This window comes from Dryobates pubescens, chromosome 12 (assembly GCF_014839835.1).
Source record: "Dryobates pubescens isolate bDryPub1 chromosome 12, bDryPub1.pri, whole genome shotgun sequence".
Taxonomy (NCBI): domain Eukaryota; kingdom Metazoa; phylum Chordata; class Aves; order Piciformes; family Picidae; genus Dryobates; species Dryobates pubescens.
Window position 1 is genome coordinate 22,041,036 of NC_071623.1, and position 26,775 is coordinate 22,067,810.

A 26,775-nucleotide genomic window follows, 5' to 3' on the forward strand; every position below is an offset into this window, starting at 1 on the left:
AGGAAAGTCGTGTGTGCTTCACTGTTACCTGTATGCTGGTCTGACAGCCCCGTGAAGGCTGGCAGTGGTCGCCTGGAGCACTGATAAGGGTGAGAGGCATGCCAGGAGCTGTGCCAGCTCAGGCTTTTGCCCAGGTTTTGCTGAGGGAGCCTTTGCTCTGGTGACACGTGGATGAGGTGCAGAGGGACAGTGAGGACTGCCACATGTCTTCAAAACCAGTTTTGCATCTGGATTAGTTTTGTAATCCATGACGTTGTTTAAAGGTCAGAGCTGCCTGGCAGGGGCTGAATACTGCTTTGGTGGTGAAGGGGGTGAGTGCTTTTCTGCAACAGTCTGAAGTACAATACTCAAGCCTGGGCCCTAGCCAGTGCCGTGAATCGCCGGCAAAGCTAGTTTTCCACCCCAAATACAGAGTGTCGTTAGTCTCATGCTTTACACAGCTGGAACCATGTCCTGGTGCAGTTAAGTGGCGATTTCCTTGATACCTGGCCGGGGAAATTCAGGCTGCTACCAGAAATCCATTTGTGTTTTTCAGTAGTACTACTTTTTACATTTACCATCCGCATCGGGTGGCGGGGCGGTGGCGGCGGTGTTCGGGGCTGGCAGGAGGAGCTCGCTCAGCCGCACGGAGCAGTCGCCTCAGCCACGGCGCCTCCGAGCCCCTTGCGGCCAGACGAAATGGCGGCCGCTGCCGCGTCCCTCAGCACCGCCCAGGGGCGGAGTCCAGCCCTTTGCGCGCCAAGCCGGGACAGCGGCTCCCGCCTGGCAGCTGCTCTCCGCGCGGCCCCGCCATGGCTGCCCCAGCTGTGCCCTGCTACTCGCCCGGCTTCAAGAAGCCGCCGGCGGTGCTTCGGCTGAAGCGCAAGCGGTTGCGGAGGAGCGAGCCTGCTGCCTCCGCTTCCCCGCCCTGCGGCGCTCCTCCGCGGGCACCCTCCGCACCGGCCCGCCGGAACCCCTTCTCTAGCCTGGAAAACGCGCCGCGGGCGGCCGGCACCCCCAAGCCGCTGGAGCGGGCCCGGCCGCCGCCGCTGGCAGGAGAGCCCTCTTCGGCTGTGCCTTTCTGGCAGGTAGGGCCGGGCTATTTCTCTTCGCCCGTGACAAAGTGGGTCGGGAACGGCGAGGGGAGAAACGGGAAGGGCCCCGTGGCCAAAGAAGAGGCCTCCGTGCCAGCAGCCTTCAGCCGGGACTCGGCATCGGCGGCCCGGAGCCCCTTCCCCCTGAAAAAGCCAGTCCCCGAGCCAGGGGCTTGCCCCGGCTTTGTACATGGATGGAAACCAAGCTATGGCACTTTCGCCGTGTAGGTGCCTTTTGATCGCACCGAAGGGTGGACGTTTGCTGCATGTATGTGTTTAATATCACTCTTGAAATTTCACTGCAGGGCCTTTTAAAAAATTATCAACGTGATTATTATTTTGTCCTACGTCTTACACTCCTTTTATTTATTCAGCTTTTAGAGCCTGCTTGTGACGATAAACCTGTCCCGAGACCAGAGCCCTCTGACAGAACTGATGTCCTCGCCCTGACCTATGTATGAAACACTGCATGCTGCTTCTTTAATGTTTTTAGCTGTTCTTCGGTCACGAAAAACGCTGAAACTGGTTGGCTTGGTATTTAATAGTCCATCTCACTATCAAATCCTAAGTTGCCTTGATGTTTACTGTTATGGTGACAATCTCTTAAAAGCCAGCTTGCTGCCTGACATCACTGCTGTTGTAGTTCTCATTGATCGATGTTGTCTTCGTCCAGCTTTATGACTATGTTTACTATAATTCTCCTGTTTCTTGGTTTTGTGTTTTGTTGAGATAAGGATGTCCTTCAAAGTGAATTATCTCCTGCAGTCTTTTATTTAGCTACAGAAGCTCCAAACAACTTCACCAGACTCATAAGAGAGAATGCCTGAAAACCAGTGCTTGGAAGGGAATTTTAAGCAGGCAGTGTCTTAACACTGTTACAGGTTCAGAAACTGAAGTTCAAACTAACTTGGCAGAATAGAAAAATGACCTCAGAGAGAACAAACTGTCCTAGATCTCCCTAGTATGGTTTGGGTTTGGTTTGTTGGTGGGGTTTGTTTTTTTTGCATCCTGGAGGGAGCAATTTCCCAGAGAGGATGAAATGAAAGGACTGTTTTGACATGGAAATTCTTGTCTTAGTAAACTTCAGGCTAAGTTTTCTTTTTATTTGAATCATTCATCCTTTCATCTACTTTGTGACTCCTGTGAATGAAAACTCTCTTCTGCATTTTTATAAGCAGTATAAGGCTGTGTTTCTATTAGAATCAGTTACTGACTGAAATAATCAGTTGAGTACAAACTGTGACTGTGGTTAGCTTATGAAAAGGCAGCCTCTGTATAACTTGGGATCCAGAAAATCTGCCTGCAAAAGTTGTTTGTTTTTTTTTCCTTAAGTATGTCCCCTAATGTAATGAGAGTGCTTCCTTGGGATCAAAGTGAGGTAGGCCCTGGTTTTGTTGTTGCACTGAACTGGACAAACACATGCAGCAGGCATCCTTAACTTGTCTTTTTATAGGCAACTAAACTCCAAATGTTACCTGCATACCCATGGTCCAGATTCTGGTCTGCCTGCCAGGAAAGGTGTATTAAAACAACATGAGAGGAGGCCTAACCATGCTAAAATATAAATAGGTAGCTACACAGGTTTTCTAAAGCTTCTATTAGGTTAACTGCTGCTGTTTCTGTTTTGTGTAAGGACCTTCATTTACCTGCTGCTGCACTTGAAGTTCCCTCCTCCCCAAGACATGAATTTCCTGCAGACTGGAGTATTAAAACAAGAGTTCTATTTATGTCTTCTCAACCTTTTACCTGGACAGAACATTTAAAAGCACAAGAGGAAGCTCAAGGATTTGCTCAGCATTGTAGAGCTACAGAAACAAACTTGCCACAGAGCATACAGGTAATACTTCAGAGGATAGCTCAAAGCTCTAGCTTTGGAAAGGAGAATGTACCTTTGTACCTTTCCTTAAACATGCTGATAGTGAAAACTGGATTCTGCTGTTTTGGGCTTGCATTAAGAACAAGGTTTATTCAGACTACTAACCTAATCCCATCCATGGTTTTTATCTGTAAGTGGATGGTCATTTAACTTCAGCGGTGGAACAGCTGCCAGTTGCTGACCACCTTTCTTCAGTCTGGCTTATTTACAAGACAGGGAGTTTTATCTTTTAGTATCATAATATCAGTCAGGGTTGCAAGGGACCACAAGGATCATCTAGTTCCAACCCCCCTGCCACGGGCAGGGACACCCCACACTAGATCAGGCTGGCCAGAGTCTCATCCACCCTGGTCTCAAACACCTCCAGTGACAGGGCCTCAAACACCTCCCTGCACAACCCATTCCAGGGCTTCACTCTCATGGTGAAGAACTTCTTCCTCACAGTCCAGCCTGAATTTCCCCACCTCCATCTTCATTCCATTCCTCCTAGTCCTATCACTACCTGAACTACTGAACAACTATCTAACACAGTTGGGGTTTTTTTAAATCCACAACCTGTAATAATTTTCAATCCATGATTTGTAATCCATAATTTGTAATCGTTTTTAAATCCGTAAGAATGTTTTTCAATTGATCCCTTGCAATGCTGCCTTAGGTAAAGCAACATTGTCCTCAAAAAACCATCTTTTAACGTCTAGGAACCAAAACTGTCGACAGAACTGCGTTGTGCCTTCCAGCAAAGCCTCGTTTACTGGCTTCACCCTTCACTGCCATGGCTGCAGATGTTCCCCCGGATCGGAGCAGATAGGAAGCTAGTTGGAAAGGCTAGTCCTTGGTCACAGGATGAAGGCCTGCAGCAGGTCCTAATGAGTGAGTGGTAAGTGGAACCAAACTACTAATGTATTTAGTAAGATTAAGACTTTTCTTTTTTCTTCCCATTTTTATGAGAAAGCTTTTAATTTTCTATTTTACAGATAGAATGTTCATTATTTCGAGGATTAGGTTAGGGAATTACAAGACTAAAGCCACCTTCCACTGTTAAACATCCCTCTCCAATCCTAGTTGTTCATTTGGGTAGGATTCCATAAATCCTGTTAGCAGGTTGCCTTTGGTTCATGTAAACCCACGTGCTAGAAAGCAAATATGCTGCAAAAGCACAGCACTCAGCAGCAGGCTGTGCTGCAGAGGAGCACAGCTTCCTAGATCTTGAGTATGCCTGAAAATTGGGCTGCTCACTCACTATGGTCTCAAACTTGTGCAGAGTACACACCACAAACACCCAGCCAAATCCAGTTTGTTACATCAATAGCAAAGAATTAACTTCAGTTACAGAATCCTTTTGCTCTAATTTGCAGGTCTGTCAGCTTCACTTCTCTGTACAATCTGCTCAGAGCCAAACTGTGTCCATACTTCTATGTGTGCAGCTACCAGTTCACTGTTCTGTTCCGTGCGGCTGGCCTTGCGGGAAGTGACGTTATCACAGCTGTCATTTCTCCCACAACTAGAGGGTTAAGGGAAGCCATGAGAAGCGAAGGTAAGGTGAACCAGTCGAACGAGGACTTGAACAGCCGATAGCGTGCATTAGCTGTGTTAGCAAACCATTCATTCCTTGCTTTCCTTCTCTGCTCAAGGCATAGAGTTTTCATTACCTTTGGTAGAGGAAAGTAGAACCAGGAAACAGAAAAACTCTGATGTCAGCTTGGAAACAGAAGATGCTAACAGCCTCAACACGAACAACAGCACGGAAGATGGAGAGTACGTAGAAAGTCTTCTATGCTGCTAGAATTCAAGGGCAGCTGCAGTCTTCTGCACATTCTGTTTGGAAGATATTTGTAGGAAATATTGTCCTCCTAAGACTGACTCTGTTTTGCAGGGAGCCAGCTCCAAGTGACGATGATGATGAGGCAAGCTTCTCTTGGCTTGAGGAGATGGGAGTCCAAGACAAGGTTAAGAAACCAGATGCTATTTCTATTAAACTGTATCCTTTGCATGTCAAGGTGCATGACACTGGAAAACCATGCAGGTGCTGCCTTTTAGTGCTATAGATTTATAAAAGCTTTTGAGAAGTTATTTCCAGATATAATCTTCCCATTGGTGCATATTAAGAGACTCTCTCTGAGTTTATGACAAGCATTTCTAGATGCTTTTCTTCTTGAAGGAAAAGCCATTGGGGGCACAGGGCACAAACTGATCATGTCACCCCCCCATGCAGCTTCCCTGGACTCATTAGATTTTGGTATGCTTTGTAAAGAGAAGGATGTGTGTTCCTGGAGGCTAGGTTTACACTTGGAAGTAGTGGGGCATAGTAGGGACACAGCTGTTGCTGACAGTCTGTATCAGAGGGACTGATTAACTGTCTTCCTCTATCTCCATTTGCACTTGGAGCACTTGAGGATTTTAGTAATGAAATCAGAAGTTGGGTTCAAGATGCTGCTTAATATTTGAAAAACAAATCTGAGTCAGTGTAGCTTGGTGGGTTATTTGGTTTTGTTTAAATGACTGGACTGGTTAGAAGGGGCATGAGGGGCTTGCTTCTGGAGTAGCACAGCTCCAGTTCTTGGTGTACTGATACTGTTCACTTCCTCGTGGGTTTCCTTTGACTCTAGCCAATGTAGTCGCAAGGAGAAGCATGAGGTTAATGTGGATCACAAACCAGAGTCCCTTGCATTAGTGAAAGGAACAAACACATTCACCTTGCTGAACTTCTTGATAAACTGCAAGAGCCTCGTGGCTGTTGCAGGTCCACAAGCAGGCCTTCCACCAACTTTGTTGTCCCCCGTTGCTTTCCGAGGTGGAACAATGCAAACACTCAAAGTAAGTGACACAACCATCTCTGTTTTCTTATAAAGACAGCCATTTGGTCACCCAGGAGATCAGACACCACCTTTGAATAGTTGCCCTCAGGTACCAGAGAGTAACTATTACTATTACCAGCCCACATTAGCATGTTTACTGCCTTCTAAATCATCTCTCTCACCTAGATATCTGCAGCTAAACTGAAATCCCAGTATTTCCATTCTTCCCATCCTGAGAAATAAGAAGCTAAGCGGTCTTCCCAGACACTAAAATGGTTCTTAAAGGAACTCTCCTGAAATCTTGTGGGGTCTCAAATTATTACATCTGCTTGCAACAAGGGAGCCTCTGAATCATAGCTCACCATCTGTTACTGTAAGGAGCTGCTATTAATACAGGTAGTGCAGTCATCTTCCACCAAAAGAGTAGTTTCCACCATTCCGCAGTTAACTTTCTCAATACTGCATAGAATTTCTGCACAGCTCAGCTGGTACATTTAGGAGCTGTTAGAGAGACACTAAAACCATCACAATGCTCATGTCTTGAGCAGCATGTTGACAGCAGTATTTTGGACTTGTGATGGGACTGTGGCACTGCAGTATTAAAGTAAATGATGTCTCAAAAACTAATCCTATGTGCTTTTGTTTTCAGGCTCGAAGCATAAATGCCAAAGCCAGGGTCCAGCTGGCATACAAGGATATATCCAGTTTGGAGATTGTAGGCCCTGTCATGCCTCACACCCTGCATTCACTGACCATGCTGCTCAAGTCTGCACAGAGGGGAGCGTTCTCTGCTGTCTTGTACACACATGAGCCAACTGCTGTGTTCAACACTAACCCTGACAATGCAAGCCCTGCCTTAAATAAGGTAAGGAAACTAGGAGAGAGAGTTGTTCCTGTTAGGGGTGGTATCTTCAGTAGGACACTGAGTGACACAAAACTTTCCTCTAATACATGGGCTAACACCCAGTTACTTGTGATCAAGCAATCTGCCACTGTCTTGGCAGCCCCTGTGGCTTGTCATTCCTTCAGGAATGGAATCATGGGAAAAGTAGCTTTTCAGGGGATCCCCAGAGGTGCATGAATAAACATTTAAGAACTACAGGTATTTCAAACAGAAACATCTATTCCATGTCTCTCTTCATGGGAATTTTCCACAGGAAAGCATACACAGAGATCTTCCTGCATGTGGACTGCATCCTAAGACTTTGGATCAACTGAGTCAGTGTCCAACATTGGGCAAATATTCCATCCGATTTCTGGAGATGAAGGATTGTGCTTATACCTGGAAGTCCTAGGCATGCTAGTTCCATTTACTGGAAGAGGATGCTCTCCAGTGTGCAGCTGCTGTACTTCATCCTGGTCTACATGGGCAGCACCTATGCAAGTCCTGGGAGGGATACAAGTGAACTGAATGTTGTGGACAATTGTTGTCCATCATCCATCATGAAACACTTTGAAAGCCTTTTAAAGGGAATTCAAGGAAAGGCTCTCAACATCTCCTTTTGTGTTCCAGGAAGCCTTTTTTAAATAAAACATGATTATTTGTTTTCTTGGTCTGACTCATGTCCAGGTGGTTTGTATTCCTCGTGCACAGCTGTTCTGTGCAGTAACTCCCAGTGTCAAACACTCCATGCCTGGTGGAGTTCAGGGTAGTACAAGCTGATTTTTACTTAAGTAAAACTTTACATCTAAATGCAAATTACTGGACTCTTCCCCCTTGATTAATATCAGACATCAGGAATGAAACTCCAGTGCTAATGGGAGCGTGGGGAATAGCAGAAGGGGGGGTTGCTGAAGCCACTGTTCATTTCCAATCGCTTTTTAAGAGGAAGTTAACTCAGTGCCTTTCATAGCTGGCTTGTCTGCCTCCACCCATCAGTCTCTGCAGTCTGTTGTGAACCAACTGTTAGCCCAGTGCTGTAAGATCATTAACAGCTGCCATGTTCTGGTCATTATCCCCCCAAGCTGTCACACCTGACAGCTGCTCATGACCCCAGAGCCAACTACTTCCATGCTGAAAGAGGCAGCACCTTCCCAGCGTGCACTTGAGGAACGGGCCAGGCCTACTTCCAGGGCCAGCACGTCTCAAGGAGTTACTGAAAGCAACAGGGAAAAGCAATTCCATAGCTGCTACTTGGGGTAAGCAGTTTTAATGAAGCCAATAACCATTCAGGTGTGTGGAGGTGAGCCTGTTTGTAGGAAATACAGTCATTACTATGAATTCCAACTCCTTTCTGTTTTCAAATTTAGGATGAGTTACCAAGAGGCACTAATGCCAATTAATAGCTTACAGTCATTTAAAGGATCTGAACTGCATTACTTTCTTGTAGTCTGGAAATGTGTAATCACAAAAATTTACAACCAAATCCTTTGCCATGTGCTCTGCACCATTCCCTGAGCTGTGGCTCCATCCTTGTACTGTAAGCTAGATCGGTTTTAAGTCATAGCTTTGCCTGTAACTTCAGAAGCAATTCCAGCTGCTTACAGCTCTGGGATTCAGTGCTGTATGTTCTTCAAGCATATTTGGCTCCAATGAACTGTCCCAAATGTCCTACAGCATTACACTCCTAGACTGCTGCTCTTCCACCTGATGGTCTTTTCAGTAACTGCTGCCATCACTCCAGCTGCTTTTAGAGCAGTAGGGTCAATTTACTTTAACTGTCCAAATGGGTGAATTTTCATCACAACTCATTTGTTTGGGAGGACCAGAGACTTCAGCAGTTGTACTTCATACACTTTTTGCACTTCAAGAAGCAATTTCAAATTTTCCAAGGCACAGGAACTTTACCTTCCTGCTCCTCTGGTCCCTCACTATTTTAAACCTGCCAATCAAAGGAGACCGCCAAGAAATTATTCCGGTGGAAGTTGGCTACAAGTTCTCAGGCACCTGTTTCAAAATGCTCATCCCTCAAGGGAGGAATCAGAAGCACTTTGAGCAAGATTTCTTCTAGGGAAACAATTCTGCAAGAAGAGGAAATCCAAGAGCCAAATGGGATCGTGTTTTCCATCAGCAGGACTCACAGACTGTTCACCTCTTAGACAGCTGAAGTGCTGCGTAAATAACCAGGTTCCAAGAAAGTGTTTCCTAGTTGTTCTTTTTAATAAATCACTACTTATCTACTCCTGCATGCAAAGGACACTCAAACCAATTCAAATTTACAAGTTTGAACAGAAGCACATCGCTGTACTAGCTTGAGAGTCAAATATCATTCTAAAGAACAAGGAATGAAACTAAAACAGGAACCCCCCCAAATCAAGAACTGTTGTACTTAGGGCATTACAGACCTTAACTGTTTTCTTTTCCAGGTCTTCCTTAAGACCAGAAGTTAAATCCACACACAGTACCACATCTTTAAGGCATGAAAGCCACAATTTGCCTAAACAGTTATTTTTAAAATGGAATCTTAACGGAACTGCATTCATCTGCCCTTTGCTGCAAGAAAAGGTAACATGGATCTTTACATTATACATGGGGAATATAAACCAAAAAGAGAACAAAGTAACAAGTACAAGAGAGTGAATGTTCCCGGATCTAATACTGTACAGCTGTGAAACCAGTGGACACCATTGATTAAACAGAACGATCAACATCTCTGATGCTTTAGCTCTACCAAACCAGACATTTAAACAGAAGTCTGATTAAGGGTTGCTCCCACATCCCATGTTAATTACTTGTAAGTCATACATCCAAAACACAGATTCAGCTAAGACAGATACAATACCCATTTCTCCCAGACATCTTTCCATTGCTGTACCATCATATTTACTTTTGGTTTCCATACACGTTCCAAATGTTCAGCAAATGAAGCAAAGAGAACTTCAAATATTTAGTCAGAGACTGAAGGCAAGAAGCCAAAGGGGAAAAAGTTTAATCAAAGAAAACTACGTCATGAAAATTAACTTAAGCATTTCTAGAGCACTTTGACAGACTAATAAGGGGATTTATTTCTTGGAAGCGTGTGGTGGAGAATCAAATACCATTTCTCTGCTGTACACAACATGAGACATTGATCCCTGTCCCTTTAGGGCAAAGAAAGACACCATGTTCCATTAACAGTTGGCAGAACACACACAAGTCGCCTTGACTTTGTGGAAGAAGAGGTTCTAGCCATTCTTCATCTCTTGTGTTCCTACTACAGTTGCAAAGGTCATTTGCTGTAGGCCTGAGCAAGCTTTACTGCATACAAACTGTATTTTGTTCCTTCACAGATAAGAATGCAGACAGACCTCAAAAGACTTTTCTGAAGTAAGCACCTCAATTACTTCAGTCCATACAACCCTGGCAATCTGCTTGTAAGTCAATACAACACTGGCAAGAGGTGTACAATGCCTTTTCCAAGTGAAAGTGCACATAGCTAAAGAACTAATACTTCTTAAATTAAAAAGAAAGGGGGGGGAAAGAAGTAGGAAAATCTTTCTACATCCTCTTCCTTGTCAAACTGCCAAAACTCTGGATCGGGCTGTCTCCTTGAGGGAAGAGTACCATTAGAGAAAATTCAAGCCCAAGGAGTTAATCTGGTAATAGTCCAAAGCAACCAAAAACAGCAGGAACTGATTCTGCAACTGGAACAACTGTTGATAACCTTGATAAAGCGTACTTTGATACTGTGCATTTCTTCACAGAGCTGTCCTGGCATATGTTGCAATTACTGCTTACTGACCAGTAATTAAGATTATGAACTTGTGCTGCTTTATTGACCAAGTTGGGTACAAGAATTTAAGCATCATTCTATCCCTTCCCTCCCCCCCAAAATCCAGTTGTAGATTTGTTAGAGTTCAAAATTCACATTAACCACAAATTCATACAATCAACATCAGGCAGTGTGTTAATTGGTTTGGAATAGACAACTCCATCATCTCCCTTCTCAGAACATGCAGGGAGAGTCACCTTTACATCGCAAGTCGCATCGGTTCCATCGCTGGACTTTCTGCCACCCCTTTGAAAGCAAGTCTTTTGCCTAATCAGGTGTGTCCTAGAGCATGGGCTGTGTGGCCAGTCACAGTGCACCACCGAGTTAACCCCCCGGACAGAACTCCAAGAGCAGCCGCAGAGTTAACACTGTACAACAGGGCCACCACCGCGCACCTTCTGACGGGGGTCACAGTACTGGCCCAGTATCTGTCCAGCAGTACACGCCAGCCTCAACTAGACTACAGTAAGCCCCGTGACCTTTTACCAGCTGCTGGCAAAAGCCCACAAGCAGCTTTACCGAGACCAGGGAAAACTGCAGCATAGTACAAAACAGTATGAAAGAGTTAACATTCCGTACTGAAGAGGAGTCGCATGGGCTTTTAAACAAGGGTTTGTTTGGATTACTGATGCCTCCAGAGTCTGTTGTCTGATTTAGTCATTTAAGAAATAATTACATCACTAATGTAAACAATATAAACATACCAAAAACTAAGTATGATTTAAATACATTTTGATGGTACAAAAGAAAAACCTGAAGGTGTCTGTACAGTTTTTACAAGGTGGGAATTGCCAATGTATTTACAAACACGAAAGGGCAAATACCATTTTTTGTGCAGAGTATAATTTTCTGAAATAATGTCAATATAAAAAACAATATCTAGCGGTGTGAGGCACTCCTAAACATGGTGGTATTAACCATGCTTTCCTTTGGTACAAGTCCCATCGCTTGGAGAGCCGCAGTTGCTGCTGTGGCTTTAGCATGCTTCTTATTAAGGCTGGCAAAAGTAGGCCTATATTCATTTCCATTGACTCTCACCTGTTTAGGAGAAGAAAAGGAGGGGAAAAGGCAGCGTTAGAAAGTGCCTCCTTACTTCTGGTTCAAGGCGTCCCACAGCTGCTTTAAACACGTTCTCTATCTAATTCCTCTTTAGGGGTAGATAAAATCCACACCTGGTCTGCAAGCACATTTCCAAACAGTAACTGCTAATGCTGCTAATGGAAGATACTCTGTGGAAAAAAACCACAACCTAAGGTAACTGACAAAACTCATAGGATCATAGAATGGTTTGGGTTGGAAGGGACCTTGCCTACTACCTTTATAACAGTAAGATTTAATATCACAGCAAGGTATCACCACAGAGGTTAGTTATTGTAGTGAGAGGCGGAATGTGTTTCTCAATGGATTTACAGATTAACGTGCTTGATAGATTTCGTTTGGCCTTATAAAAAATAGGATTTTGACACTGCTTAGCAGACCTCAGCCACCCTTGAGGTGGGCTTTTATGTTTTTACACCCTTCATAGAGGAACCAACAGCAAACAAGGAGACTCAAACACACCTTAAAGATAAAATGTTTGCGATGATCAGGCCCACTATCATCCACTAACACAAATTCAGGTGGTGACCATCTTCTTTTGTTACAGATCTCCATCAATGCAGAAACCGGGTGTTTACCTTCAAAGATAAAACATGTTTGAGATGCCAATGCCACTAGCAAAGCAATCATTTTAAATGGGATGTTTTTGGAGACAAGTCAGAACCTCACCTGAAAGATCCTTCATCACAACATAATGTCCAGATCTCTTTTGTGCCTTCTCTCCCACAGCAACAAGCCCTAAACGAAACACAATGAAGTTTACATTTATGATTCCCACCCGATTTCTGTATTCTCCTCAGCAAAGCAACAATGTGTATCAGTGGAGATGAAACTTGCAGACACCTTTTCAGAAGTCTCTCAAACCTCCCGTTCATCCAGCATTATTTTTTCCCCTTCACACTACAAGTAACAGTCCTCTCAACCACTCTCGACAAGCCAGGTAGTAGAAAACTTTGGGTAGTTGTAACTCAGGAAATGCCTGAGTTTCCATGCCTGCTCTGGAGAAACACTGAACAAGAGACAACTTAAAGCATTATTTGTTCTGTGCAACCCCAAAGTCATCCACTACCTTAACAGCTTGCCTCCTCACATACTAAGCATTTGAAGTACTTCCATTAAACAGCAAATAAGGAGTGTACTGAGCATGTTCTTTTATGATACAAGTAACAGTGTGGTGCTCTTATAGTATGAGCTCTCTTTATTAACAGAATTCAAGTATTTGTCCTTTATGTGCAAGTTAACAGCCCAACGACAGTGATTTCAATCACATCTGAATATAAAGCAGCAGAAAAGCATGCAGCTGGGTCACAAGTCAATGCAGAGAGCCCAAGTTCCAATGGAAGCCACTGTGAAACACTGAAGCCTAACATCATTCTTACAAGAGACAAAACATAACACTCACCAAAAATGTATCAAATGCCAGTAACCAACCACACCATGCCTATGAAGTGGCTCAAGTTTCTTTCCATTCATTTTGCCATTATCTTAAATAGATGTAAACTAAATACCTGACCCCTTCAGGATTTCTCAGACTTCAATCTTACAGTAGTGTTGTTTCTTACCTCCATTTGTTTCTATTCCTGGCTTTGGTGAATAAAGACAGTGAGATACTGCAATTGCTTCCATTTTCCTCCTGTTCCTTTAGCTTTTTGTGGTTGACATTTTATTCTCCTTTAACAGAACATTCTTCCCTCCTTACCAGATTTTCATCCTAATATTCAGGTAACTCCTAAGTAGAGACTTTTCAAGTGGCATGAAACCCTCAGAAACCACAATCAGTGAAATAAAGTTGTGGGCTTTTTACAGAATCTTACAGAATTTAGCAACAAAAATAACCAAAGATTTCCATCCAAAAAGACCCAAACAAACCCAACCAAAAAATACCCAGCACCAAAATTATTTTCTTCTCCACAATAATACTGCCTCGCTCTAAGTTACCAACACCTGACTTCGACATCTTGTCCTCAGTACCTCAAGAGTGATTTTCAGAATATAAGCAATGGACTCTGAGAAGCTCTGCTGATGAAACAATCCTCTTAGAGCAACCAGCAAAAAGCTCAAGAAGGGTTTGGTTTCAATGCTGTTAGTGAGAAGACTACAGATCTCACTCAAGTGTCTGAAGAGAACAGGGTCTGAGCAAAAGCTCTGGCAACCCTTTGGTTCCTGTCTTAGTGCAGCCTCCTGAGCAATTCCTCAGCAAACTGCTTGTTCCTTTATATGGAAATGTTGTTTTTATTTGGGGGATAAGCTCTCAAAACGTGTTTAAAAGCCCCTGAGAAACAAAACCACAGTGGTTATTCAGTAGCAGACAGATTCCTTTTAAACACTTGTAACTCTTCCTTAAACTTCTACACGGTTTAAAAAAATTATTTTAACACACTGAAGCATCAAAGAATGCTAATGTTTGAAGAAGCTTTTCAGGTGCTCATCATAAACACACAATCACTGTTCAGTTGCTTCTCTGAAAGGCATGAAACATGCTGCTACTCCACGATGCAAGTTGTCTCCCTGTACTACAGCCTTGGCTGGTGCGATGTTAAAACGTGCTCTCAGCCAACACAGAACACCTTTAGATCTTCTGTGGAAATGTTTAGATTGTATAGATAATAATCAAATATTTCAAAACTCTGACATTGAAGCAAAACCTGGCCACCATGTTTTCAGATTCATCTATCAAATGCCACAAAAAGGCATCCTTTAACTCCATTGAACACTTTCAGTTCTTACTGAAGACCAAGCATTCTGAAGCAGAAAGAGCAAACCATCTGCTGCAGAATGCCCAGCACAATGAGGACCTGATCCTGTCTCAGGCCTTAGGGCTTGATGCTTGAAACTTCAGTATTAAATTCTGTAGGTTTTAAGGAAACTTCTATTAGAAACCACACAAGGATCCTGGGGCACACTTCTAGAAGTGGAAGCTTGAGCTGTAACACAGCTGTGTATCACCCAAAATGTTTTTCATGTTCAAAATATTCACAGGCTGTGCAGCAATACTGCATCTTTCCTATGATGTGACAAGAAGCAACATAATAAACAGAACTAACTCTTCCCAGCCTCACCACAAAATCCATCACTGTTAGACAGCCTGCTTGAGAAAATAATACTGAAACCAACTGTTCTCTTCCCTCTGAGTTGTAACAATAAAGCTAAACTGAAGGAACTCTTACCAGAAGTGAGAACTGTACAAGACAACATCTCCAAAGATCACAGACTGCATGAGGTTAGAGGGGATCCTCAGAGGTCATCTTGCCCAACCCCCCTGAAGTGAGCAGGGACACCAACTAGATCAGGCTGCCCAGGGTCATATCAGGTGTGATCTGGAATGTCTCCAGGAGCAGGGCCTCAACCACATCCCTGGGCAACCTGTCCCAGTATTTTACCACTCTCACTGTCCTCCTTATGTCCAGCCTAAATCTACCCTCCTTCAGTTTAAAACCACTGTCCCTCACCCTATCACTACAAGCCCTTCTAAACAGTCCTTTCCCAGCTTTCCTTTAGGTTCCCTTCAGATAGTGAAATGCAGCTATGAGGTCTCCCCAGAGCCTTCCCTCCTCCAGGCTGAACAGCACCAATTCTTTCAGCCCGTCTTCATGGGACAGGTACTCCAGCCCTCTGATCACCTTTGTGGCCCTCCTCTGGACCTGCTGGTCTATGTCTTAAGTAACAGTAACAAAATACTTTTCAAAGATATTCTCCACAATTGCTCTGTCCCCATGTACTTCTTTTCTTTTCTTTCTTTCCTTCTTTAAACGGAAAGGTTGTATAGTAGGAAACAGCTTAAAAATCCACTTAGGTCATTGTTTGTACAAATTGAAGATAGCTGTGTTACTGTGTTCTGTATTTGATACTCTTGGCCTTCTTTATAAACTCATGCTGCTGCAAGGTGTTTGGAATTTAGAAAGCAGCCAATATTTTTCATAACATAGGCTTGCCTTATTTTCTGCCTTTTGGCATATAGTATTTAAATGCTTACATTTTATCTTCACTGCTAGCTTGGTCACTTGAGTAGTACTGAACTACCTCTGTATTGAGAAATAGGCATCTTGACACCCAGAGATTACTGTAACTCCAACAAGCTCAATTATGACAAACCCATAATTCAAAGTATTTTCATGCTTTGTTCTTAGATGTGATCTATTCAATGGATTAAAGATTCACAGTCTATAAAAAGTAAAATTTAGGGAGACAGGAAGAATTAGTTTTCCCACAGTCAATGGTGAATTGTGCCTTTTGGTAACATGGGTAACAGAACAGTTAAATCATAAATCTCAACTGCTGGCATTCTGCACCTTGTAGTTAAATTGGTTAGAACTTGTACAGGCATTTGAAGCGGAAGGTTTGCATACAGATTCACTCTGAAAACAGAACTCCCTGAAAATGCTGGCAAGATGGCCAATCAAATGAACCATGCTGCCAACATAAGCAGCAGCCCGCTGCCTGTAAATAAAAGGGTGGTTCTTCGAGTCAAATGACACAAGTGCAACAGTTCTCCACCATGGCTTATATAAAGAACAGGAGGAAAGACTGCTATCAGAGACCATCAGAGAATCATCACTGTAGGTGAGCACAGGTGCCAGCAGCAGCAGGCTCAAAGGGGGAGATCACATGGAGAAAAGGGAAACGAAAGCCCTTTGGAGGACTAAAACCATCACTAGGACAATCTGTTCATGTCAGGACTTCTGCTGAAAGGTAACTCAAGTCCATAGCTATCACATCTGTCCTCCACCCCAGTTTAAAAACAAACTATTCCATTTTCTATCCTGCCCTATTCCTGCTTCAGCCACTTTCTCCAAACCAGCTACAACAGCTTTTTCACAGTTCACTTCCCTGTCTGCGCTCTCTCCATACATCCAACTGAAGCACATCCCTAACCACTGAGAAGCCCTTTTTAAAATGGCAATTGAAGGTCTAAGGGTAAAGTGTAAAGCCTATACACATAATCCAGGACTTGAAAAACTCCTATCAAAATCATCCACGTCATTCTGTTGCTTTTTACAGTGAAGCTGTACCCAGAAAAACCTTACTACCTGCAAGTTATTTTGCCTGTGTTAAAAACAGGTATGAAAAGTTTGTGCTGTCAGGAAACACTCGAGGAAGGGCTTACCTTTTCGATCGGTCTTAAAATCAACCATAATAGGCTCAACGCTGCCTTCCTTGTTTTTCCCAAGTCCTTCTCCTTCTCTCCAGCCCATTTTTCTCATCAGCTGAGCTCCCATTCCTCCAGTTACAGGGGCTGCTCTTAAGAACTGATCCTATCCAGAAAAAGAAAAGTAAAACAAGCGCTGAAGTTAGCACTGTGACTTTTTAAAGGAAGTGGGAGCTTCCAATACATGTTTCTAACAGCCTTTCACAGACTCAATTCAAAAAAAGCACACCTCAGCTTTCTGTACATTAACACTCTGTGTAAACCAGAAGTCACGCAGACACACGAGACACAAATCAATAGCTTCAAAAAGGAACAACTGAAAATTCTAATGCAATCCCAAAAGTGGCAAGTGACCCATTTCAGACATAGGCATTTAACAAAACGATAACCGTCCGGTTTTTAACACAGCTACTTTGGTTCCAATGCATCTCTTCTCATCTCGTGAAAGGAGGCAGTGCTAACTGTTTAACTGGCAACATGCGTGCCAAGTGTACCTAGTTGTTGAACAAAATACAAGCACATTGAGTAATGACATTCACGTAGTGTTTTAGGTGTACTTTTAAATAGTAAAAATAAAAAATGAAGAATTAAAAAAAAAAAAAAAAAAGAAAAAAAAGAAAAGAAAAAGAAAAGAAAATGAAAAGGGTTTCCCATTTTATTATACAGCAGTTGCACATTCAAGTCCTAGCCTGAAAATCCACATGAAACACACAAGGTTTTTGGTTTTCTTTAAAGGAAAAAAAAAAAACAAAAAACAAAGGCGCTGAGCCACACAGTTTTTAGCAGCAGTAGTCTTCACATTCTTTCAAATCATCATTAACACAATAGTTGTTAAATGGTGAAAGCTTATCAACAGAAAGTTTAAAAATCTGGTTTGATGTAAAGAACTTTAAAAACTCCTTAAATGTTTACGTACCTAGGCCTCGATGGCCGCAGTGTTGTGAATAGTAGGGCTGGCATTGACCGTGGCAAGAAGGCAGCTACAAGGATTTGACCCTGAAACAAGTTTCCATATAGAGGGGTGAAAGTTCACAGGTTATTCTGTGAACTATCATCTCTCTTCTGCACCCCCCGCTGACCCAAGTAAGTAAGTCAATCATTTCCATCACAGCAAAGAACTGCTTGCCTTAAAATATACAAGGTTACACACTGGCACTGATAAGTCCATCCGTTATTTCGCATAGTCGGTTAGATGATACAATGCCTGGCCTTTTGTGAAGATTTTGCTTACTATCAAAGCAAATTAGGAGAACAACTGAGGGGGGTTTTGTTTGTTTTGGTGTTTATTTTTTTTTCCTCCTTTCAGTTGTGCTTGCACAAGTAAGCATTTCCCAGATTTGGGCAAAGGACTGATCTGACAGGTCCTTGGGTTTGATTTTATACATGAACAAAACTGGAAGCCTTACTTTTGCAGATACTAAGGATAATAAATTTTTAAGGGGATTTCAAACTGGCAACTGACATACACTGGCTGTGTATATGTGTGAGCCCCACTAAACGTGGTGTTAAAAAGTTAAAAAACATCAAATAAAAAAAATTGCTGAAGATTGTGGCAAGACTTCTCCAAATTGATCATGCAATTGGATGCTGCATTTACTATGAAAGAGGTTTGATGGAAGAGCAGAGAGGCTAAGTGCACCTCTTCAGTTCAACTTTTTTCTGGCTGGTGCAGACCATGCAGTGTGTGTGTACACAGAGACAATCAGTTTCTTTGATACAAACTGCCTCAATCTATACACCTAGAGTGACTTTTACTTACTTCCATTTTCATCCTCCCCTCTCTTTTCCACGAACCTCTCATAAGAAAAGGGCAACCATGCCGAGAATGATACAAACCCCAGTCAATGTCACCCTGGGTTCCGATTCCTCTTTTGCACCTGCTTTGCAATGATAGAATTTTCAGTATCAACATCTGTTTCGTTATCACCAGTGTGTATTCAGTTCACAAATGACAGAGTGCAATTTCTTGATGAGGTCATTTCAGTATTACACAGCTTTCTCATCACACGTGATTTGGTACTAATTCAGGGGTTAGGAGGGATGTAAAAAAATCAAAGTAGCCCTATTGGTAGTTAAAAAAATCAATGCTCTGAGTTCCTACATAGGAATTATGAGAGCCTGAACAAATTCCAAATACTGGAAACAAATAAACAAACAAAAAAGAGTTCTAAATTTTAAAGTGTGGCTCACTAAAATCATGTGTTTTCTAACAGGTGAATTCGGAATCCTATCTGGTAACTTCAGAAGGAATTTCTTACATTATGTTGGCCCTTAAACACATACAGGAGAATGAGGACAGCAAGAAATTAGCAATGAAAGTTTTGCTTCATTACAGAACAGCTGTACTTGTGCCTCAGACTAAAAGGCTCAATGAAGTAATTCTGCTAACTATGAAAGCGAACAGAAGCAGCCTATACTGATTCAGTTTCCTGAAGAAGCAAAGGCAGCCTGCAGCAAAGGGGAAAAGGTAGCTTTGGTGTGTTTTTGAGAATAAATTGGATCCAAGTCTCTAATGTCATCTGAACAATTATCTTTCTTTTATAAAATCATTTTATGACAGATGACTTCACTAAGCCCATAAGCACGGGTAACAATTAGTGCTATGAATGACATTGGAAAATACAGAACTATTCCAAGCGTTAGCAAGAGCAGGGAAGCAAGATACACCCTTAGTTCCAGTTTCAAAAGTCATAAAAGGCTGAGTCTCACAAAACTGTTGACCAGCTATGTCCCTTTGCAGATCTGGCCCTATCTGGCTATCAGACTGAAGAGGACACCACTAATTTATTACCATTTTTCTCATCTTTTGATCCCCACATTCCATGGTAGGTCAGCAAAATAAAGCACACTTCTGTTCTCCCAGCAGATGGAGACAAATAATCAGTTACATTCTTGTGTCAACACTTTCTCTTTGAACAGAAGGCTACATAGTAAAATCTGATCACTTAAGAGGGTTATTTAGTGATTTTGATTGAAGTTATTCCCCTTTTAGCACTACATCAGGGCAACAATTTTGGGGAGACATGAATGCCTGAATTAGCATTTAAGGACTTAAGCAAACACACACACAAGAGAAAGCAGACCTGAGAGATCCTTTTACAGGCTTTTTTTCTGAAACAGCTCAAGTTGGGACAGTCACTGTCTTAACTGCAACAGCTGTCTTTGGGGAAAAGGACAGCACATGGCACTGAACCAGGCAAATCTACAAACCACACCACCACAATCTATCAGCAATTTCTGCTCTCTGAAAATATCCTCACAATGCTGACATGGCACCAAAACAATTTCTGTCAGAAGGAAGGTTTATTTCTTTGGAGCGGTAATTTCTTAATCAAAAGATAAAAAGGCCTTAAAGGCACTAGGGGGACAGTTTCAGCTATAGCATAAGGGGCTGTCTTTCAGATTAAGACTAACTCTGAACAATTTGTCTGAGTCAAGTAACAGAAACAAGCATATATGATTGGCAACATTTTTGCAGAGTAACTGCATCTCCATTAAATAATCTGGCACTTGTAGCAGCAGCTGCATTCCTGCCCCAATACAGGAGGAAGAATACCTTTCTGAAGAACCTCATCAAATGTCTTACAAATCTAAGCTCACAATAAGCCTCAGGATTTCTGTTCTGCTCACAGCTTTTGCATACAACTAGTAGAAAGCAAGCTGAGGAGAGCTGGAAAAAAGAGCCTCAACAGGGAGTATGTCCAATATGACTAACATATAGATCATCTGCCTTGCCACTTCATTTCCAAGTAAAGCTCCTTGTGTCATGAGGCAGTAAGAATACAGGTATTTTGAAGAGCAGCCTTGTTAGAAGGTCAGAGGTCCCTGTGCAAGTCACAATCACAAGTTTTACCTTTGTTGCTAAGTTTTACTCATCTGCTATGACTGTGGAAGAATGGAAGGAACACTTTATCTTTTCAGAACTTCTTACACAGAGCAGAGCGTTCTAGCAGCCACAGTGAAGCTGCTTGCCATGCTTTATGTAGCACAATCGAATGAAAGGGGTCCCAAGCCCTGTGTGCATAAAACATTGCAGAAACCTTGTCTGGGAGTGCAGGTTTAGTCTACAAAGTTAAGCTGATAAATCCAAGAATAAGTGGTGACTCTGGGAAAGTCTGAGTAAGTAGACCTCAATAGAATTTGCTGGGAAAAAAATATTTGACCACTTCCTCTGATTTTACCTTTAGTCAGTAGTATAGTGTGTGCATAAGAAAAAATGGGAAGGGAAAAAACCCAGTAACCTCCAGAACAAGTCATGTTTGTGAACTGATTACACGAACCACGATAAACCGAAACAGAAACCACTTTTCAGAAGAAAAAGATGGTATTGTTCAGAAATCTGTTTTAATGATACATGAAACCTAACAATGTGTTACATTCCTTTATGAATACTGCCCAGAACCCTATGCATGAACACCATGAACTAGCATATTCCTGGGAAAAAGAAACCATACACCTAACTGCTTTGTCAATCATTCAAGTATGCCACGTTAACCACTTCAGTAACTAATTCCCTCAAAACTTTATTGAGGTAAAATGGAAGCTGCAGGCCTATTTTGGTTTGAGTACATATTACCTCTCCAGAGTAAATTTTAAAGTAGAAAAACCAATCTGAAATCCAAGAAATGCAAAGTGAAGACAGCACTTATCAAGCAAGTTTCCCAAGTAATTCTTCCCTCCTGACACCGCTCTTCCTGTCTGCTACCATCTATACAGCTTTGTGATTATCTCTGTCAAGCACAATGTCTGCACATGTTCCAGTTCTTTTTGGTGCTGATACACAAATAACTAGCTGACACAGGCTCTGTTTCTTATGGCAACTGCTTATGGCAATCTCCTGAGCAAAATGCTTTCAGTAAACAACATCCTCAGTCAGAAATGTGCATTAATTTACTCACGCAACATGTCATGTTAAAATGCATTTTCTCAGGAAAAAAAAGGGAATAGAAGTCTGACTTCTCAGTGCTACACTGCATAATTAACTGGAACTAAGTTACACAACTCCAAAGTACCTAGGTAAAATACAACCTGTACTTTGCATTTCATGGTTGGTTTGTGTTGTCACTGAGAAAGATAACATGCATTCAGAACCCATCATCCCTACACATTTTCTTCTGTGGAATCACTCACTAACCACAGGATGTGACTTCACATTAAGTTCAAACCTAAGTGTTTTGAAGGCTTTAACAAGCCCCACCATTCCTCAAACCAAAAAAACCCCAGCAAACCAGAGCAAGCCTTGCACAGCCCCTAATGCATTCTGCAGAGGGTGCATAACTGTAACTACTTGTCATGAGTTTGATGGCAATGTGTGTGCGAATATGGAACCTGGAAAGAGGAAAAGAAGTCAAGCTGAGGAATGCCAGAGCAGGAAAGAGGACTGTGTCCTCACCTTCTTCACCCAACAACTCTTCTTGTTTCCAGTAGCAGCCTCCTTTCTGACAAACCACATGATGCTTGCTAAGGAGGATGCCTACTGCAAACCACTACATGTTTACATTTAAGGAGTACTTCAGTGCTTCTGCCAGCTCACTCTCACTTCTAGATTCAACAAAAAGTTCCAGTATGCTTCTGCTCCTCACAGCAGTCATGTTCATAATCCAGAGATCAGACTCTTCTCTCATTTTTGCCCTATAAAGCTTTATGTTGTTTTGAGTTTTCTTAAAGCAGATAACAGAGTGAAGTTAAAAGGCTGGGGAAAAACACATTTGCTTTCTCCACTTATTTTTTGTTAGCAGATACTTCTGTCACTGTAAGGTAGAGAAAAACTCAGACCATAAAACCTAAAGGAATAGAAATAGGATGAAACGAGGAGGCTTGTGAAAGGGATGATCTGAGATACTTCCTTTCCATTGCCTTGAGAACCCATTCAAAGTCCTGCAGAACGGGAGAACCCTTTTAGGCTTGCTGATCTCTTTCACAAGCCTCTGGTAGAAAAGCTCTCCTTTTCTAACCAATACATCTCTGCTGAGTGCTTTTTAAGTTCCTCTGTCAGGGACAATTATTGTAATCATAACAGTTAACATTTTGTTACAATCTCACAAGTTAGTAATTGTTAAAGCTTACTTCTATGATCTACACCCTGTATCAATACTGAGAAGAGCCCAAAAGCCCATCCAGCAAGTAATTTGGACCTCTGTGCTGCCTGGCTCTCTGTATTGCCTGGCTACAAAAAGTGGAAAAATAAGTTAGTGAATCTTGACAAAAAATATTTCTGTGTTTAGGATGTTAGAATTCCAGGCTTTTAGTCCTCAGTTTACACCCAGTTCTATGGAAAATTCTACCTAAGCCTCAAATCTAACCTACCACCCTGGTTTGAGGGTTGTCTTAACACCACATTCTGTAAGGCTAAGCAGATACACTATATTACTTGCAAGACTGACCACCGTAACTCTTTTTTTTTTTCCTGAAAGGTGGATATTGCTTGAATTCCTCAGTTCTACTTCTTGAAAGAGAATCAGTTTGGTATTCATTTTCACAGATGAAGCATGAATTATTAAACTTATAAAACGCATGTATGTATGACGCAGCACGCCCCAAAAGTAAGGCAGCGTTACTCTGCCGTAAGAGGTAACTATTTCACTGTAGGATGACATTACATCTATTAACCCAACTGCAACTCCTTATTTAGTATTCCAGACCTCATGGTTCCCAGAAGATCCTGGTGATACAAATAGAAGCAAAGTAGCAATCAGACAGAACCAAGTCAAACAAAACAGCAGTTTGGGGCTTGGTTCGCTGAATCTGATCACGAAACATCCACTGACTTCAATAGTATCAGGATCGAACCTTGCCTGATCTGTTCCAATTCCATAACCGTAGTGATGGACCTACCACTGCAACCATACCAGCATCACAAATGTCATTTCAGTGTACAGTCACAGCATAAGAACCAATCTGACTCAAGTACCAGACGCACACATCATTGAAGTACTCTAATGTCATGAGCGACACCTTAATGCACAACAAAATGGACACAGCAGCAGCAAGTGTCTGAATTGATCAAGGACAATGATTTAACTCAACCTGTTGTATTTGAAACATGCATTACCATAGGTTTTTAAGGCACATTTTTTGCATTTTCCAATACTTCCACTGCTATTTAAAACATGATAGTTAGAACAGTATGTCTGCAGAACTTCTACCTTTCTAATCCATGCTTGGGGACCACTGTTGGTCAGCTCGTCTGAGGACAGTATCTGTGCTCCAGTACTTCCTGTGAACTGGCCGGGTATGGAGTTTGATTGAGCCCAGGCATCAATCTACAAAATAAAAGCAAAATGTGAGGCCAAACCACAAAAATGACACATTTCACCTTTGTAATTATCTGTTGATTCTCAGAAGTTTAGTGCTGTGTTCATTAACATCCAGAAACAACCAGTCAAAAAAACTGAGCATCTTTCTACATTAAGCCTGAAGCATGAGCTCAAAGTCTAACAAAAGTCCATTACTCATGGTTTGCTTATCCTCAAAATCACTGTTCTAAAGTGCAAACTAGAAGCAGAAATTTTAATGGGTTTCCAAAGCCCCACACTTAACATATTTAAGAAAAAGAATCAGCTGGCATGAAAGGTAAACATTTACTTTAAGCTGGTCACGCTGCTGATGAAAAAGTGCACCATACCTGTTCCTGTGCACGGTTTAACATGCACATGGCCTCTAGATCAAATGTGTTTTCATTGAGCCTTTTCTGAGCCAGCGCTCGGTCATTCATAGCTGTAGTTATGTCCACGCCCTAGGAAGAAAAAGACTTCTTTTAAAAATGCTTTGGGTCATCACAGTATCTATTTGATCTGGAAAAAGCTGTTGTAGGATAAATGCTACACAGTTGTTTTATGCATTGAATAGTTGGTTTGACAGCATGAAAAAAAATCCTGGGACTGCCTGTTAAGTATATACAATATGGCTTTCCTAAACAGATACAAAATCCAAAGTACAATACCCTGAGATAATTAAGTAACATCTGCACAGACAAAAGCATCAAAAGAATTCTTTTCAGGTAACTATTTTGGTCAGGAAAAGTTGTGGCGTGTAATACTTAACTAGTTCATCGTTCAATGAGATTATATGAACCTATCATCGTTCAATGAGATTATATTAACCAATAGAATTAGATGCAATTTAGCTAAGAATTTAAAAAAACCAAAAGCCCTCATACAGAGCTGTTCACATGACCACCCTACTATTAAGGCTCACTAAAACTTCAAGTTATATGTATAAAAAAAAATACATTTATTTCATTAACTTGGCTTTAATCTTCAGCCTAAACCAGACTTGAGTAAAAGTGACATCAGACTGGTAGCTCATAAAATTGACTTGGAAAGGATTATTTAGGTCTGTGCTGCTGGACTGCAAAAAAATTTAAGGGGAGGGGTGGAGAGGGGGTGGAAATCAACCTATCTGGTGCATACCAACTAGAATCCTTTGGGTAAAATTATGGACTAAGTGAAGAAGCTCAATTAAAACCTTTTCTCTGTGCAAAGCAATCAAGAAGAAAAAAATGTAACATTTGGGGATAAAAAGATGTAACAATTATGGTTAATACACAGCTCTTGTATAAAACTACTTGTGCCTTGTTCTTCACTTGATGTGCCTTTTGTGGATCATTCTCTTCCCAAAGGAGAAAAAGAACAGTACTCAGAGAAATTTCTCTGGAAATGAGCACCTGAAGGAGACTGAAGAGCTGGAAGTGCTTGAAGCACAAAAGAAACTCAGTCATCAAAACAGCAGGTGGCATACAGAGAGAGTAAACTGACAGATGAATTTGTTTTCTTTTACTAAAGGCTTCTATCTTTTGTTAGTTGCTGTCTCATAACCTTAGCCTCAGACACACTATACTAGACTAAAAGGCCAATAGAAAAAAATTAAACTAATTTAAAATTGACTCTGCTGAACAGAAAATGAGTTAATCCACAAAATTCCTCTCACAGGAACCAGGTCAACAATTTAGTAGATACTGATGAACAGTAAAAGATAAACATGAATGTCCACAATTGCAAAAGAAAAAAGCTAATATTTAATAGTCAAAAGTCAAAAATAATTATTTTATGATGGAGGATTGTTTTTACTATTTCAGGACAAAAGTATTTAGTTGGGAAGACTATTGGTGAAACATCTGTTACTGACCAAGACTGACTTATAATTTCAGAAGTCTTAAGTGTCTATGAAACTGACTTCAGTGCTTATTTTTTGTCCCAGTTAACAGAAAACACAGATCACAAACAAGGCACAAGAAGAATTAGAAGATTTTCTAACTATCACCTAACAGGACAGTCATGTGTGTGAAAGAATGCCTGTTTAAAATACACACTTTGAGTTAATAAGCTTCCCTTATGTAGTTATAATTTTTTAATCTTTTGGGTTGTGAAACTGGTTCAGGAGATAAATAAAAGTTATTCTACTCACCAAAAGCTTCAATCCAGCAATACACATAGGCATGCAAGTAGTCCACTGAAATCACATTAGGACCACTCACATACTTAAACATACATGTGTACTTTAGTGCTTTACCGGACTGGGGCCTATTAGTAGATACCCTGGTTAGTTAGAATTCCCATACACTTTCCCACATGGTCAGTCACCATTTTGGAGACCATCATGGCTTTGTATTATGTCAAGACACTCGATGGCAGCTTTGGATCTTGAAAAAAAAAATCTCTGCTTGAAGTATGAAAAGTTGTTATTATTTAGTCAGGTAAAACAGTTTCAAGTTCAGCATATTATTCTCTATGAAAGTTCTGCCTTTTCCATCCTGACTCTTGGTAACATTTAACCCACAGACACAAACTACAAGTACTGAAGCAAGAAGGAAAAGGCTGACAATTGAAAGCAACCATTTCTGACATACTTCACAGGTCCACTGATACACTAAAATGCATTTTCTACATTCTCAGATCAGGACAGCTTCTCTGCATAAGTCACCTGTGTAGACTCCAACCTTAAATACAACACTTCAGCCCTGTACTTCCAGACTTCTGAATACAGCATACCTTTCTCTAGCTTCTAGAGACATGCTGATGCTTCAGATTACTCGAGACTTTTTCCACCATCTCCTACGACCCCAGTCACATTAAATTATTCATAATGTATTAGCGGG

The 26,775-nt window shown here is 41.7% G+C and overlaps 2 protein-coding genes across 4 annotated transcripts in view; one reads left to right on the forward strand and one right to left on the reverse strand.

The window, feature by feature from the left end:
* The first annotated feature begins 684 nt into the window (after positions 1–684).
* DONSON (DNA replication fork stabilization factor DONSON) lies at positions 685–7,266 on the forward strand. The gene is made up of 10 exons (XM_054165832.1): positions 685–1,067; positions 1,448–1,528; positions 2,707–2,910; positions 3,648–3,826; positions 4,305–4,483; positions 4,581–4,704; positions 4,823–4,927; positions 5,565–5,763; positions 6,394–6,609; positions 6,902–7,266. Exons 1-10 carry the CDS (start codon positions 792–794, stop codon positions 7,037–7,039), a joined length of 1,701 nt encoding a protein of 566 aa, XP_054021807.1. The 5' UTR covers positions 685–791; the 3' UTR covers positions 7,040–7,266.
* A 1,288-nt stretch (positions 7,267–8,554) lies between these two features.
* SON (SON DNA and RNA binding protein) overlaps positions 8,555–26,775 on the reverse strand; it is a 38,484-nt gene continuing 20,263 nt past the window's right edge. For 2 of the 3 annotated variants that reach the window (XM_054165852.1, XM_054165853.1), the window contains exons 7-12: positions 24,304–24,414; positions 23,825–23,941; positions 16,638–16,785; positions 12,203–12,271; positions 11,996–12,111; positions 8,555–11,473 (exon numbers count right to left, since the gene is read on the reverse strand). In XM_054165852.1, the coding sequence (XP_054021827.1) occupies positions 11,315–11,473; positions 11,996–12,111; positions 12,203–12,271; positions 16,638–16,785; positions 23,825–23,941; positions 24,304–24,414 (720 nt within the window). In that variant the 3' untranslated portion in view covers positions 8,555–11,314. Of the gene's footprint in view, positions 11,474–11,995; positions 12,112–12,202; positions 12,272–16,637; positions 16,786–17,595; positions 17,676–23,824; positions 23,942–24,303; positions 24,415–26,775 lie in introns of those variants that run through there. The other variant, XM_054165854.1, reaches the window with a different exon arrangement.

Excerpts from the sequence above, each read along its gene's own strand:
- DONSON (XM_054165832.1), top strand. The coding sequence starts at position 792 with ATGGCTGCCCCAGCTGTGCCCTGCTACTCGCCCGGCTTCAAGAAGCCG. Across the intron at positions 2,911-3,647 it reads ACTTGCCACAGAGCATACAG|GAACCAAAACTGTCGACAGA; the intron begins GTAATACTTCAG and ends TTTAACGTCTAG. Across the intron at positions 4,928-5,564 it reads GATGCTATTTCTATTAAACT|TCGCAAGGAGAAGCATGAGG; the intron begins GTATCCTTTGCA and ends TAGCCAATGTAG.